The sequence below is a fragment of the Ictidomys tridecemlineatus genome, chromosome 9, assembly GCF_052094955.1.
Source record: "Ictidomys tridecemlineatus isolate mIctTri1 chromosome 9, mIctTri1.hap1, whole genome shotgun sequence".
NCBI classification, from domain to species: Eukaryota; Metazoa; Chordata; class Mammalia; order Rodentia; family Sciuridae; genus Ictidomys; species Ictidomys tridecemlineatus.
The window spans coordinates 131,024,999-131,042,383 of NC_135485.1; the positions used below are offsets into that span (position 1 = coordinate 131,024,999).

General features: G+C 37.2%; 1 protein-coding gene across 10 annotated transcripts in view; it reads left to right on the forward strand.

Annotated features, from left to right (window-relative positions):
* Positions 1-17,385, forward strand: part of Inpp4b (inositol polyphosphate-4-phosphatase type II B) — a 750,819-nt gene that overhangs the window by 397,440 nt on the left and 335,994 nt on the right. For 7 of the 10 annotated variants that reach the window (XM_021727898.3, XM_040293274.2, XM_021727894.3 and 4 more), the window contains 2 exons: positions 6,610-6,810; positions 8,666-8,710. In XM_021727898.3, the coding sequence (XP_021583573.2) occupies positions 6,720-6,810; positions 8,666-8,710 (136 nt within the window). In that variant the 5' untranslated portion in view covers positions 6,610-6,719. Of the gene's footprint in view, positions 1-6,363; positions 6,520-6,609; positions 6,811-8,665; positions 8,711-17,385 lie in introns of those variants that run through there. The other 3 variants (XM_078022079.1, XM_078022080.1, XM_078022078.1) reach the window with 3 other exon arrangements.

Sequence of the window (17,385 nt, forward strand, 5' to 3'; positions counted from 1 at the left end):
GGATTTCTAGTATTTCCATTTTGTTCATTTTGCATTTTCCATATTTCTGCTCAGCTTTCCCATCTGGTGATGCAGTTTGGCTTCCCATTCCACTGAGTCTTCAGCCTGTTCTTTTTCTGATTCTCCTCCTGACTTTTCAGTACTGGGTAATATCCAAATATGGCTCTCTTCATTGCTTATCTACATTTTTCTCTCAATAATATTTTTCTTTCTCCTCTCCTCCTGAATCTGAGGTAAAGATTACTTATGCCTGGAAGTGTGGGCATATATTGCTTTTTCTGGTGGACCTTTAATTTGCATGTCAGGGAATTTGACTCAATCTAGTCAGTAACTTAGCTGAGTTTGGGTTTTGTTGCCAGGGCCAACTTGTGTGTCTCACTGGCTACGCATCTTCCAGCCTTAACTCATGCAGAGGATGGGGCTGAGTGGTGGGGCTTTGATCTCCACTCTCAACTTTAGGCTTTGCCTGGGGGTTGCTAACCACAGAGAGGGCCACTGTTTATGGTAGTTCCTCTTTCAGTGGTAGGCAGTCGACTATGGCCTGGGTTGTGGTGTTTGCTGGCCTGGAAGTCGAAGCCAGAGTTACTTTCTAGTCCTCTTTGACCTGGGTTCTTGGGCAAGCTCCTTGATCTTGGGTCATAGCCATAGAAGATCAGTGTCTTTAATGATCTGGCCTCAGGATATCTCCCATTCCTCCCTTGCTTTCCTCTCCTCTGTGTGGTGAGTCTTCACCTGTGCCCCTGTGGCAACAGGGTTTGTTTCTTTTGTCCTGTAAGAGGAGGATCCAAGTGGTGCTTTCTGCTTGTCCGGCCACAGGCATGTGTCATGGAGGGGTGTTTCCACCAGACCCCCACTCTGCTCCTAGTCTTTCTCCTAAACCCATGGGTGAGGTCCAGAAAGAAGAGTTGGTTAGAGAGTACAGAGGACCTCTCTACTCCACACTAGCCAGTGTCCACCTTCATTAGTTCATTGAACCCTTTGGCTAATGTCTTTTTACCAGCCTACTTAGGGCCTGACATCTCTTCTTCCCATTAGCTATTCTATAGAAGAATCTGTCGTTCCTTATATTCAGCATCGTTAGTGGCCCTGAGCCCCTTATTTCTTTTATTAGTTAAGAACTGGTTGTGATTTTATATATCATTCAGCTTTTTACTATGGTTGGGGTGGGAGTGATATTATTGACATCTTTCTTTATTCTGAAGATCAGCTAGAACAATCTACTTTGCCAGTAGGTAGTTTCTTTTCTCATTTTTAAGGTAGCGTCTGCTCACAGGACATTTTTATTTTAATGTCGTCAGCTATTAATATTTTCCTTTATGGTGTGCACTTTTGAAGTTGGGTTGAGAAATTTTCCCTTAAACTTAATTTATAAATATGCCTTTCTTGAAATGAAAAAATTTAAAAAATGAGGCAATCGAGGAGACATCTCGAGCCTGAGCCCTCACCTGTCGGCTCATGCTTCATTTTCTTCTCACCGCCGTCCCTCTCGTTCCAGTGGACTCTATACTCTAGATTTTTCCTTGCCCAATCAATCATCCCCCTTCCTCCTCAACCCTCAGTTGCTCTGTTTTTCTGGCTATATCCCTTTAGCATTGAGGTCTGCTCACATCTCTTCATCCTTAAAAATAAGGAAATAAATAAATGAATAGTTAAATAAAGCCATCTCTGAACCCGTGATCTTATCCACTTGAGACATACCCATCAGGTCCAGGGACATTATTGAACTGGTTGTGAAAGAACGACAGGACAAGGCTCGTCCGTTGCATTTATTGAGGAACAGCTTTGCACATTTATAGAGCCGGAGGGGCGGTTCAACAGACATGATATTGGCACAGGGTGCTTTCTGATTGGTGGGTAAGGATCATGAGGGTCAGCAGGGCTCACCATTGGGCAGCTCTTCCCGCTGCTGTCTGGGGGCACGGGGAAGTTAGTACAGGAAGAGAAGCTTGGTCGGCGCCATCTTTGGAGCCGGGGTGACTCCCAACAGGTTACTCCTACTGCTGCTTCTCTTTGTGAATGGTCCATGATTTTTCCAAGGAATCCCTTCTTATCTCCTAAAATATTTTTTGTGCCTTAAGGTGGATTCCTTAACCCTCTCTTCTCAGTACATGCATTTTCTTTCAGGAACTTTATACATTCTTTTGACTTAACTATAAGCCAATGATTTCTAAAATACACTTTTCTGGCCTTAATTTCTCTCCCAAGAATCAAAAATCCATGCATATTCAACAACTTTCTGGCGATTTGAAGTTACCTCAAGACAACATGGTTAAAACTAAATTCATCATATTTGACTAAAATTCTTCCTTCTTCATTTTGGGATGGTTTAGTGTTCCGTAATGCTTCTGGGTGTCACTAAGAATTTATCATGAAGGCCAGTAAATTCTGTGAAATAACTTTGTTTGGAATCATGGTTCTCTTTTCTAATCATCTACTTTAATCTTGGTTTAGACATCCATTATTATTTTATTTTCCTAGAATATAACCTCCAAGTGAGGTTGTTTTCCATGTCATTACCACCTTGCAGGGTATTACTTACCTTGATACCTGGTAAACTTTCTAAAATTCAAGCATGTCCATGTCACTCTCCTGCTTAAAGTGTATTGAACCTGCTTTCTTTCTACTCTTCTAAGTAAGCTTAGTCTCTCCAATCTGGTTGGCAGTCTCCTCTACTGACTGATCTCTTCTTATCTCTATAGATTTTCTCTGAAGGCAATTCCCATTTAATTTCAGAAACAATCACCACAAGAAAAAAAATTAAAGTGGGAGACTCATGAAGACTTTAGATTCAATTCTAGGAAGGTATTTCACAAAATCCAAGAGAGGACAAGTAAGACCAGGAAGTTGAGTTGGTCCTTTGATTTCTAGTCCCAACTCAGAGTCTGATGTCTAAAGGTGTTGAACACTTTTGTCATATCATTGTTGGTGATTTGTACTAATTCTTTTGAGAATGTGTATTCAATTCATTTGTTCATTTATTGATTGGGTTTTTTGTTTGTTCATTTGTTTTGTTTGCTTGTTTTTTCTTTAGTGTTGAGTTGCTGAGTTCTTTAATTGTTCTGGATTTTAACCCTCTGTCAGAAGAGTGGCTGGCAAATATTTTCCCCCATTCTGTAGGAGATGCTTTTTCTATCTTTTAATGTTTTTTCTTTTGTTATGAAGAAGGATTTTACTATGATGAGTGATCCTGGCTCTGTCACTGTTCCCCCATCTGGCTGGAGTGACCCCCTAAGCTGGTTGCTCGTAGCCTCATCAATAATTTCTGAATAACTGGGCCTTACCTTGGCTCTAGATGGAGGAGAAGGTCTGGTGCCTTTGGGCTGGATCTTCTATCTGCTGCATGGCCTTGGAAGCTAATATCTCAACTTCTGCTACAGAGTTGTCATATCCTTTAGTCAACATCCCCAGTGCTCACCTTCTAGGTCTCAATTCTGCTTTCTTCTGTACCCATTTGAGAGTCAGAGAGTCTTTTCTTGGGCCTATGCATGCACTAGAGAAGCAGAGGGAATCCTGGGTTTTAACAGAGGTCCTGTCCTTCTGTCCATCTATGGGGGACCCTCTTCCTCTTAGGATAAAGCCCTGTGTTGACAGAGAGGCCACCTGTAAGATGGCTTATCCCAGACATCCCCCTGCCATCTACCAAAAGGCTTCTCCACACTTTCAGGCCTTCAAGTCCCATAGAGAAGTGCAGCTCTCCCACCCTGGAGTCCTCTCCTTACTCCCTCTATTCCTCTGTCTCTGATTCTACCCTCACCAATGTTAGGATTACCTTCAGTCTACTATCTACATATATTCTAGAATATATGTAAATATTCTAGAATTTGGCCAACCGGGAAAAAGGATTTAATACATCCTGTTTCTCTGAACCTAATTTTCTTGTGCTTTCCTGTCCTGGAATGACAATTATCATGGCCCTACAGACCCATGTAAGACTACTTTAATTAAGTTGTATTATTTAATATTTGCAAAATGTTTGTCTGATCATAACTTGTTACATGTAATCACTAAGAGACCTGATTCTTGTTTTCTCTTCTTTCATCTTCTAGACTTTATATTAAAATCCCTTGATCTTACTTCATTCATCTCCATTTTCTTTTTAAAAAAATTCTCAAATTCAATGGTGACTATATTCTATGACACTGTGGTAGAATGGTGCTGTTTAGTAAAGCATGACAGCTAAGGGCGGCATGCTCCTTCATACAATCTCCCGTACCCTCCGTTCACCACCAGAGCACTCTGCCTGGATATCAAGATGCTGTTTTATTTCCTATCACCAGTAAGTGGCTCGCATCACACTGCAGGATTCTAATATTGAACATGTCACTTTTTGTCCTTCATCAAACAGTTTAATATTTTCATAGGTGTTACTAGTCTTCTCTTCCTAATTAACCACAATCTTCTCATATGTTTCTATGTGCATATCAGATTCTTCTTTGCAGTGTGAGATGAACAAACCATTAAAAATGCCTGATATTACAGCAGTCAGTGCGAAATACTGTTCAATACACATAACTGAATAGCTCTTGATCCTTTCCACTCTGTGCTGGAGCAGTAGGAGAAAACCAAGAATATTTTCTGAATGTTATGACCATTTGGTCTGTTGCTCTTCTAAGTAGGACAAAAGATATGAGAACTGGCCTGAGCAGTTGCTATGCTTAAAGGTTGTCTTTTAATGATTTTCGTGGCATGCAAAAACCACAGTCTGTTCTTGTGCATGATCGCCAAACCAGAAAATTTCCAAATAGACACAGAAAAGGAACTATTGTACCAAACCATAACCATAGGTAAATGTGCCCTTTATCAGCTACAAATGCTTCTCTTTCCTGGAGCTTGGTCAGTGATTCCTTCTGAAATATGCTCTTTAAATCTTCAATTAGGCCTCACTGCAACAAAGGACGAATGAAAATGAATAGAATCTCACAGGTGATCACATAATCCTTGTGTGGTGCATTTGGCTCAGTTTTCTCTAAATTTGCAATTGTATTTTCCTAGTCAACTCGTTTTAAATGGTTGATATGCTTACAATGGGGTCATGGCTAGGAGTCACTGCAGACATCAGTCCTCTTCCCTCACCCCCAAATTATACAAGTGGGCACAATGACACAGAGAGTGGACATTTACTTTATTAATTTTATTATTTATTAATTGGACATTTATTTTATTAATTTCCCCTATAATACTGAGCTATTTTTTGCTACTACCTCATGTAATCTCCTTTCACATTTCTAAGATGACTTATCAGGATTAAGGTTTGGGTCTTTGGTAAAAGAACATAATGAAGTTAGCAAGATCCTTATATTCAACTGACAGATAACTGCAGTCCTCTGTGGGTATATCCCACTATTAGAATTTGTCACAGGCCCTTGGGACTGCAATGAATATGTGTCTTTCCTTATTAGAAAAAAACTTCAAAATTTCATAGCTGTAAAAGAAGTTAGGAAGCATTATCTTTATTCAGAACATTATTTTGAAATTAAAGGATTTGGTCTAATTAATGGCGCAATAGCCCTTTGCACCAGAAAATGTTTTCTTATATAATTAGAAACCAATATGTGTTTATCTACATCTTTATTATAATATTTTCTAAGGATTCAAGATCCTTTCTGGATTTAATTTTTTTCTATATGATTTTTAAGAACTAGCACTGAATTATAAATGAAACTGCTTTGTTAAGAACAACAGAAATTGAAGCTGTTGATTTGAAAAGTTTGAGACCACATCAGTATTCCAAACCACTCAATTGCCGCTATCTCATTAAACAGTGCTGGGTAGACACTTAAAGATTTTTCACACATTTTAATTCAGCTGGTAACTTGATTTAAAACAACATTGATTTTTTTTTCAACTCATTCTTGGTCATGTATATCATGCTAAGTATCAAAATGAATTTGTAACTATTTGAGACTGACTGAGTAACAAGGTATTAACTTTTTGGAGTGACTTTTTTCCCCATGCTAATTTTCATCAGTTTGCTATTACTTTCATTTCTGCTTGAGTTTTAGCTTTTTACAATTATTATTCATTCTTTTCACTATATCTCAATCATTAAACAATTAAACCTTTATCAGGCATAACAGCAAGAAAGTTTATGGACAATAATAAGGTTGGAAACTCCACTATACAAACAGTTGGCCCATCTCAGAAGATGCACGTCAAGCCAAATTACCTTTTTGTGATCATGAATTATGTTCTAAGATGGGCAAATGGGAAGATGAGCAGAAAGGGCAATTCTAATGGAAGAAATGATGGTAGTCCTCACCTTGGCAAAGCAAGATAATACTTTGATATGAAGCTGCCTGCCTTTGCTGCTAAATTAGGCACATATTACCTTAGCTGCCCCTTAATCTGTCTACTCTCCTTTAGAATTAACCTGAAGAGAAAGAACACACCTTTCAGAATTTAGAAGTCACTCATGTGACTGACCAACCTTTGCCTGGAAAAGTTCTATTTAACCTAGAACTTACGGTGTGTTGATTTTGTGAACCGGGTGAGATGGGGAGGAAGGAAGTTTATTTATAGGTAGTTGTGCTCTGCTTACCTTTAATTCTTAACTTTCTGTTGAAATCCAAAGTAATGAGATTTTTCACTCTTGATGTTCCCTACATTCAGAATTTCAGTGAGACATCCAACCCTTAGTGTGAAGATAGATCTACCAGAAATCACTGGCTGGTCATTTGGAACAGACCACTTGGCAAATTAAACACTTGTGAAGGACGATCATGGAAATCAAAGAAGAAGGAGCATCGGAAGAAGGCCAGCATTTTCTTCCTACAGCCCAGGCAAATGAAACCGGGGGTACTCAGTTCACAAGTAAGTATTTTTGTGCCCTTTCCCTTCAGAGTAAGTCTCTGAAGAAGCAGGCTGGGTCAACTACACACAACCTGTGCACTCACAGAATTGGGAGTTGGAGCAAGTGGCATGAGATTGCACAACTTTTTCTTTTGCACTATTTATGTTGTATGTGAGTGTACATACAGTATGCTTCGTGTCTTTTATCCTGGGAGAGATAGATGATAGTCCATGGAATGGTTAAATATAAAATGATAAATCACAGTAATTTATTTTGTATTAGCACTAGTTAATACTTTTGAAAGACATCTTTTATATAGTAGACTATTTAAGAACATCTTGTATTTGGTATTTGTTATGCAGAATTATATTGTTTGGAGCATAGATATTTTCTCTTTAAGACCAAAAGGCATTTTAGTTGAAAGTCTTAGTGAAAGATTGTTACACTATTTTACACTGTTAACAGGGTAGACTGTTGCTGCTCAACCAGAGAGCACTAATTCATCTCACTAGAGCAAGCTCAGAGATTTGGCCAAATTTTTCATTTGAACATTAGGATTGTTTCTTTTGTGTGTGTGTGCTATTCAAATAATTAAAATCATTGGAAGAATTGTATGTTTCCTCTCATGCTTAAAATTCTGGGGTTTGCATTGTATAATTTAGTATGAATTACATCTTTTTTTCCCCAGAAGATTCTTGTTGCCCAGTTGTTGAACACTGACAAATATATTCCTAACCTTCTCTTTTAATTTATATTATAAAATTATCTTTAAAAAATGGTATTGGTTGGATGCATTTTCAAGAAGTTTGATTGTCAAAGCCTCCAGTGGAGTTAATTATTCATAACCTTTTACAAAATGCAGTCTATTCGAATTTCACAAAGACCTACCTAATGATTGTCCCTCTAACCTCTCATGAAAAGTCTAAAATTATTAACCACAGCATTGTTAAATGTCAGCAGGAGAAAAAAAAATAAGTGGTTACCATGCAAAAAAAAGTTTAACTCTGTGAATAAAATTATTATTTTTATGAAAAGATGCGGCTTTAGTGACAGTTTATTTGAATGGTGTCTCCTGAGTGCACCAACAAAAATAAACAAGGAGAGTTGTTTTTATCATATTCTTAAATTTATTGCCAAGTGGTTGCCTTTGCAGTATGTTTTACGTGGGCTTCTTGAGCCACTCATGAGTTGTAATTGACGGCATCCCATTCATCCAGCCAGTCCTCACCTTCTCTGCCTCAGGAGGACCCTGCTCTGTGTGTCCGTCTAGAATCCACCTCCTACATTACCACTACTGCACCCTGACCATCCCACTTTCCTACCATTTCTAGATGTCTGCATTTCCATGCCTTTATTCTTCAGACTCATCTTCCCTGCTATGTCATCATAAGTCATTTCACCATGTCACGTTTTTTTTTTTAAACATTGCTAACAAAAGGAAAGGACACGTTCATCAAAATGTTGGTTTAGGCTCTCGATAAATTAGCAGAACCACCAGCATCACAATGATGCCCTCCATAACCCTCGTTGGAGACTTCCTTTAGCTAATGATTTCCTATTTGCATGCAGCCAGAGCAGCTGGGGAAAAAAAATCCATTTAAAGGATAACTTTGGTAAGGTGGTTCCTTTTAAAAGTTTTACTTCTGTCTGCATGCTTCCAAAAGAAATGGCCATCTCCAGTCACATCTAGTTCAGCTACAAATAATATGCCTTCTTCTGAGAACTTAAAATGACTGAGCCTGATTAGCCACACATGAATACATTCTGTCATATAATATATTTGTTCTGGTCAGAGTAAAATACAGTAATATATACTGTCATATTATTGACAATGAGTTGACTTTTTAAATCTGAATTTATGCCTATTATTTATAGGTATTCAGAAGATTCCAAATGAACCACAATTGGAATTCATCCTTGGTAAGGGATTTCATTTTATTTATACCAACAAGTATAATACAAATTTGTATAGTAGTTTGTATAGTAGTTATATGTACATTACTTATATCATATTTTGTAAACTTTCATGAATTTTGTTCTATGAAAAATGTGTTCTATAAGGTAGGTGTAAATATCTCTAATTTTTAAATAAAAATTCCTGGATGCTGCACAGGGTACTTTGCTGCCCAAGGGTACAGAGTTATAGCGATGGTAGAGTTTTACCTGTTAAACAGGTACGCTGACCACAAATCCCTTGACAACATTCATTCCAGTTTAGTGACTGCTTTTTGTTGCTCGAAATCTGCTTGTCTAAATTTTTCATTCTTTGGGCTAGAGAAAGGCTCCATGAAGTTTCCCTTTGTGTTTCTTTATGCCATTTAGAATCCTTGCTCCCTTTCTGCCTTACTCAAAAATATTCACTTATTGATTCACTTATTCTTAAATATGGATTTTGTGGACAGATCTTTGGCACTTGAAAATTTAACTTTAAATCCAAGTTTGGATTTCCTTAAGCCATTTTCAAGTTCTGTCACTTGTTGAAATTTGTAAGTTTGTCCAAGAATAAATCGAAAATGTGCACTGAGATGAGGCCACCTTGTTAGTATGGAAAGGGAATTGCTTTGGACTTGAACCACATATAACTGCAAACCTAGATGCAGAAAGGTATTTAATGAGGGTTAAAAATAGAGTTTGTATGAACTATTTAGAGAGTTCTTTCATTTTCTTCCTAGATGGTTTGAAAGGGTAACAATATCTTTGTTTTATTTTAAACTAGGCTTTAAAAACTATCACATAGTCCAAATACATTTTAGTACACAAATCTTTACATATTAATACAGGTATTTTCTTAAGTTTGGGGGCAAATTTAAATATGTACATATAATATACTGACCTTTAGTGGTTTAAATCCTAATTAGTTTAGGAACATATATTTGTATTAATTATGTTTCAAGTTTATATCCTTTGCTCAAAATATTTCACTTTGAAGCATAAATTTTTGAGAATAATAATTATGTATAATTTGTGTTTTGAACATTTTATTTTTGTTACAAATCTATCTAAAAGGTGCTGTGACTAAGGATTCTAGATTCCCTCTCCCCGCCAGGTATTGAGAATCAGGGGGAAAATGTAAAAACTCTAGAAACTTTTGTGGGAACACCAATAAAGCTTTTACTTTTTTGAGTTTGAGATGATGTGGGATCATAGACTTTGTTTTCAGAAATGAAGCTGAGCAGCAGAAGGAAGCCTAGGTACCCCAAGACTCACTGAGTAGACCTCTTTCTACTTGGTGTGTACCCACCTTTGATATTTTAGAGAAGGAGCTTCTTTTTTACCTTTCTGATACACCTTCTGAAAGTTAAGATCTGTTAGATTGATTTGGTATATTTCAAAGTAAAAGCAAGCCTTCTTGTTTGTGTGCTGGAGAAAGGGGGAACGAGAAGGGGGTAGAACCAGTTGGAATGGAAAGTATTGAAGAGACATGGCCCCCAACTTTCCAGAGACAGGGCACTTGGGTCAGACTCCTGTCTACTGCCAGTAAAACAAAACCATGTCTTCTGTTCAAAGGCCTAATTGTGCTGATTGTGTGAAAGCCTACTCAAGTCCAGTAACAACGCTGTCCTCACTTACTTTTTTGGTTTTGAATCATAGCTCTGAATCACAGAATTGATTGGTGATAATGTTCTTCCTCTTTAAGAAACTTCATTTTTCCTTTTCCTGTATTTATTCAAAAATACACTAAGTCTTAGGAATAGATAATTTTTACCTTTACAAATGACAAGAAATGCCTGAAGAGTGAATATAAATTTACTAAAAAAGTTATTTAGTCTTCATGCAATTGTATTGTTGACTATGAAAGGCACATTTTCTAGACTGTTATGCTTCTTAGCACTTTTAGATCCTCAACTACACCATTTCTTGAAGAACTTTAAAAAAAAACAGAAACAAAAACAAAACTACTTTTTCAAGAATAGCACAGGTAAATCCTTGTAAGTTTTATTTAGATTTCTGTCAGTATTTTTCCTTGGAGTTTTTTTTTTTTTTAATCCGACAAATTCTTCAGCTTCACCTATTATATAATTAACTTGTATACATTTCTTATCGAATAGTGAGAGAAAAATAGCTTCTTAAAATATTTCGATCATTGTTTAAGGATGTGTATATTTAGTTAATCAGAAGTAAACAAGAACAAGTTCTCGAGAAAAAAATACAATGAGAGCACTGTTTGTCCATTTAAAAGTTTTACATTGGATACTCTCTGCTGAAATAGTCAAATAAATTGAGAATTTCATGGGCCTTGCTCCTTAAATTAAGGAAACAGCTGACTAATCATGTCACCAGGTATCACGTTGCTTTGCCCAAGTTATTTTTCATGAAGACTCGTTTATCTCTTGGCTATGTGAGGTCATAAAACCATTGCATCTCAGTGAGGTTCCTCTGCTACATCTTTAATCAGATAATTAAGGTAGAAGATTGAGCAAGCTAGTTGGCTAGAGATGTCTTGATAGCACTAGGTACACATGTGCTGGAAATGAAAATGTCTCATGTGCATCGTTGACCATGTTTCTGATGAGTGACTGTATTCATATTAATTTATCCTTATTCAACTGCAACTCTGCTCCATAATATTTATTTCTTTGAATGTATTGATATGCTTTTTATTTTCACAAAGAAAAAAAATTATTAAAACAGAACATGAATTTTGTTGATCGCTTTAACAAAATTTATTTCAACAAAGTTGGCTTTCAAAAAGAGGAATCAATTCTCAAAATCTGGGTATATTTCCTCCTTGAAACCATTGTGGAAAATATGTAGAGAAGACTAATCTTTAAAAGACATTAAATAAATTTCTATGAACTGTTTTAAGTTTATCTTCTTTGGTTATACTTACAATGTTGTCCCATGCCTCCATTAATTATCTCCAGTCAATGGAATCTTAAGAGAATATTTTCATATTTTATAAATATATCAGTTACCTTTTGGATTGAAGTTAATAGATAGTGATTCCTATTGGAGAGAATATGATGTGATCCTGTGTTCTTGTTTGGACACTGTGAAGTCATGTTCTTAATTTATTTCTTTATGGTTGATACCCAATCAAAGCCAAATGGCCCACAACAAGGTAAAATAAAAGATGCATTTTGTACATATTCACAAGTTTTAGGGTTGATTATGATGTATATGGGAACATGAAAGCCACAGGGAAACCCCTAAAAGTATAAGTCATTCATTTATTCAAACTACATTGTGAGAGGAATAGAGTATTTAGAGATAAAATGATTTCAGCACATTGTTCTTAGCACAAGAGGAAGAGTCCAAATTCAGAACATACCCAAAAGACAGGCAGCAAATACTTCTGATCCTGCCTAGCTATAAATAGGTGTACAAGTCAGTTTCTAATTGTTGTAACAAAATACCTGAGAAAATGAAATTATAAGGAGAAAAGTTTATTTTTCCTTGAAGTTTTAGATGTTTCAGTCCATGATCCCTTGGCCCTGTTGCTTTCAGGCCTGTGATGGGAGCCTGTGGTGAAGCTCGAAAGCAAAAAAGAGATAGGAAAGAGACCAGGGTCCCAATATCCTATTCAAGGACACACCACCAATGGCCTAAATTCCTTCTAGAAGACTCCATGTCTTAAAAGGTTCCCCCACGGGTCAGTAGCATCACAGCCCAGGAACCTAGTCTTTAACACATAGGTTCTTGAGGTCATTGAAGATCCAATCTATAGTAGCAGGACAACCATCTTGTCTTCCTAGAGGAGAAAATGCAGAGTGCTCTCCTTAAATAGATTTCTTGATTTATCTACTTCCTCTTCCTCTGGGAATAGTAGTATACATGAAAAAACATTAGTGGTTCCATGTGTCTTATAGAGAATTAATTTTGGTATCACAGGTATCATGATTATATAGATGAAGTGCAATTCTTGTAGAAGTCTCTGTTTTCTCCGTGAAAGTGAACAATTAAAACAGAAAATTCTAGTGTGCAACCCATTGTACGCAGTGCCAGGCAAATTGTGTGTAGCATCCTGGAGTTCATTGCTGATGACCAAGTTTCATCACAATATCATGCCCTGGTACGATGACAGGATGTCCTTAGGTAGGTTATAGCAAACACCACAGTGACAGTGAATCAGGAGAGATTATGTCTTTTGATTGTTAAGGCTTTGGCAGAAAAGTGCTGATTCTAAATACTTAGTTGTCCCTTGTTTTATATATTAAATGACATGTATCTATTTTGGATTTTATATAGAAGGGCCACTGTATTTCTTATTTAACTTCTTTTCATTTCTTGGAAGTACTGGAATTGAACCCAGGGATGCTCTACCACCGTATTACATCCCCAACTCTTTTTATTTTTTATTTTGTGACAGGGTTTCACTAAGTTGCCATGGTTGGCCTTGAACTTGTGATCCTCTTACCTTAGCCTCCCAAATTGCTGAGATTACAGGTGTGTACCACTGTACCCAGCTTAAAAAAAAAAGTCACTTTATTTCTAAAGTTCAGTGAGGGGGAAAAGATCATGAATTCATGTGATCAGTTTTTAGTGCTCAGTATGTGTAAATGCATAGAATTGTGTCCAAAATTACAAGCTGCATGAGAAGAACTGTCTCACCTCTTTAAAAGACCCATCTTTTGCCACTTCCTAGGGCTTCATTAGCCTCCATGTCAGGTGCATTTATACTTTACAAATGGCTATAAATCAGGTATTATTTTACATTTCTCTTAAAAAAAATATCTTAGGAGGCCAAAACTTACTAATTTTTTTCAGTATTCACACTTCTTCTCTCTTGCTGATTTGTGTTCTATAAATGACTATAAAACACTGACTTTTTAAAAACTCCAGTGGGGGAAAGGAAGATTCTAGTCCATCTTTCTTAGTATTTTTCACCTTTAACATGGTACACTGACTCAGCTGAAAGGGATACTAAGCACAGAAATATATTTTTGTATTTCATCTAGTGATAAAAATATTATTTCACTATATTCAATGCAAGATGACCTTCAGAGCAAGAGAAGCAACGGCACTAGACAAAGCTTTGCACTTGCCTTATTGTGGTGCCTTATTACAAACAGATCATCATTTTTTTTTTCCGATTCTTACATTGTACTATGTACCATGTAAAATATTGCATTCCACGGAAAATTGTTTTCTGGGACTCTTCTAAAGACAGGGAGTGTGTGAGGTCCCAAGAGATCACAGGATCAGCTGCCATTGTTCACATTCACCATGAGCTTAGTTCTTTACTAGCAGGGTGTCATGAATAGGCCCTATCACAATTCTACTGGATAATAATATTAAAAATAGCTAACATTTATTATATGCTTGCTTCTCTGCCATATGGTGTTCTAAATAATTTACGTAGATTAATTACTTTAATTCCCACAATTTCATTTTGAGTTCTTGCTTTATTAACATCCTTGTTTTAGAGGTAAGAAAAATTAGACATGAATAGCTAATGAGCCCAAGAGTTGAACCCAGGAGTCTTAACTTTCAAACATGTTCTCGTATACTATCTCCATCTGAGAGATGAAAAATCTTAGACTCCCAAGGGTTAACTTCTCACAGATCTATGGAAGAGGATCGACAGGGTCAGGATCTGAGCTGGGCTTTGTCTGATTCTGAACTCCTGCATTTAACCAACAGACTGACATACCCACCTCCTTTGATTCCTGCTTCCTAGGAATTTCCAGGAAATTATAATAATGCCATGCAGATTGGCTTAGGAGAGAAACAAAGACTTAAACCAATAACTATGGAATTGCTGAGCAAGTAATGATTAAAGATTACTATGGCATTAGAGACAGCATCTCTGAGGAAATGGCATTTGGACCAGGTCTTGAAGGAGGAACAAGATCTCAGTTGGTTTACAGGAGCTCAGGAGAAAATTCAGGCAAAAGGAGTAGAAACTACATGAAATATAAAATCCGTAGAGCTCATTTCCAAAGTGATGCATTTAATGCTCATTTGCATTTTTCTTTTATTGCTTATAATGCATTCTAAAATAAAGCTCTAGAAGTCCTTTTGAAATATTTTATAATCGTTGCCTGAATATTTGGACCTTGTTTTAAAATATTAAATGAGCAGTTTCAAACATTGTTTTATGCTAGTTAATTATATTTGGAATCATGAAGAAGTGGGTCTTACTGACCTTGGGTCTTGAAGACTCAGGCCATTCTGAGTGGGACAGTGTGGACTATAGGCTGCTGTGCCCTAGACAATTGCCTGCAGATGAGGAATTTGCACGTGCAACAGCCTTTGCAGTGAGTCTTTGAATTGTCTCAATTTTGACAACAGCAGGTAGTTGAAGAGATATTTTTCAGAACTCTCACTTACCAAAAACGAAACTGCAGCAACAACAGAATAAGGACTATGGGTAGAAATGGATTTGCATTTTAGGCTGAAGTAGAGTCTGAAGGCTATTTAGCTCTCCTAGTGAACATCGTGGTTGTACAGGTAACTTGCTAGGATTCAGATGCTACTATCTAGACATTTGGCCTTAGAAAAAAAATCACCCTTTGTCTCAGGATCTCTCTAACATGGGAAGAATATTGTCATCTACCTTAGAGCTTTTCATAAGAATTAAATAAGTTAATATACAGGAAATACCTATATGACATATGCTAAATGATTGATTGCTGTTATTATGAATATTAGCTTAGGTGAATCACCTTATCACACTCAGTCAGTACTGCCTTGTGTTAGGAGTCTTGGCTCTGCATTTTTGTGCATAATGATTGCTATTATTTACGGAACACCTGAGTGCCAGGAATTCTTAGGCTTTACACTTACACCCTGATCCTACAGTGTGCCCATAGATGCTTCTCGCTATTCATGTTTCACAGATAACTTCAGCTCTTTGCACAATGGCATATGCCTAGGGTGTGTGGGGATCTCAATTTTAACTCCAAAGGCCATGTTCTTTGCAGTTATTATTAAAAGTGCAAGAATGAGAAAGGAAGAGCAATAAAAGGTTATCTAAGACCTGCATAATTGTTCCTGTACTGCTGAAATAATTAGAGACTTAATTGGAAGAAGAGAAAATGAACCAATTAGAGCATTTTAACAGGTCTGTCGTGTGCTAGTGGTTTCTAGAGATCCAGCATTTAATGGGTTCTGAAGCTGGATTGTAGCCTTTTTTCATTGACCCTGGTCTAAATTCCAGTTTGGCACTCTGCGGATATTGAGACACGTGATATCAATCAACAAATGAGAAATATGCAGGAAGTCAAACTTCCCACTTCTCTTGCTGTGACTGTTGCACTTAAATGCACTGCATTGCCATAAAAGATATATATTCTTCACATGGCATTTCTTTCTGAGTTATATATTGTAGGACATTTAATTAAGGGATGTCTTTGACCAGGATGAACTCTGCAGGCTTAATTGATTGTTCCACATGGGTTAAACAAGTTATTTGTGAGGGTTTTTTCCCTTCCTCAATGTTCCCTTTCTACCTTTTTTATTTGTGGTTTTCACTTATAGTCAACACCCCACATCTAGTTTATTTATCTTTCTGTGCATGTACCCAATGACTTCTTCCTTCCGTTGTCTAATTGCTGAGAGCATTGGCCACTGTTCTGCAGCATCTATTGCTACTCATGGGTAACTCGTGAGAAATTGGGGCTGCATTCATTGGGTGCTTTTGCTTTGTGTAAAATTGAAAGCCACTGAGGCTGTGGACAGAGAATCATCCCCTGATCCTCTTGTCTATGTGGTTAAAACATGTCAGTCCACTTTCTTGTGGAGCAAATGGTTGCACCTGTGTCCTAGGCCACCTGAGAACCAGACCATGAGGAAGAGAAGAGACCTTGCAGGACACAAGGTGATAGTTTTAAAAGTCTCTTTGTATTTCTTTGTATTGAACTAAACAGTGTTCCCCTCATGCTTCTTATTGGAAATTTTGATTTTTTTAAGCTGACAAAGAGGATAGTATTCCCATTTTCCAAAGGAGGAAACTCAATCTCAGAGAAGTTAAGCTGCTCACCTGTTAGGAGAAGCCAAGGCTTTTCCAGCATTCTTTCTTTCCCTTTCCCCTCCAATATCTCCACATTGCCAAGGACAAACAGATGGCTCTGGTAAGGTGGCAGAAGTCATTTTGAACAATGAAGGTCATTCCTGAGTCAAATGTATTCAAATTCAGGACATCAGTTTTCTCTCAGTGAAAACATCAACACCCTCTGATGCAATTTTGAGGCCCAAGGCTTTAAAGTAATGCTAATGGGACTTTACTGACACTAGATAACTCCACTTGCTTGTCTAGGAGGTATTTTAAACTTTAAGATGGTTAAAACTTGAGTTATCAGCTCTCATGCCTATCCCCTCAAATGTTTTATTCCCCATGATACACATGTCTGCAAAATATACCTCCTTCTCTGTTATTAAAATACCCAAACTACAACTCCATCTTAGTTGTTCTTGTTCTCTAACTTTGCATCAAATCTACAATCAAGTTCTGTATGGTCTGTGTTGAAGATATGATGGTCATCTTCTGAATTTGACCACCCACCACCCTCCAGCACTATCACTGTCCTTCAGTTCCAAGCTACCCAGAGCTCTGGTCTGGACCAGCCTGGAGAATCCTCAAGGGTCTGTCTGGGTTCTTTTGCCCTCCTGACAGAATACCAAGAGCAGTTAGTTGTTCATAAATATAAATG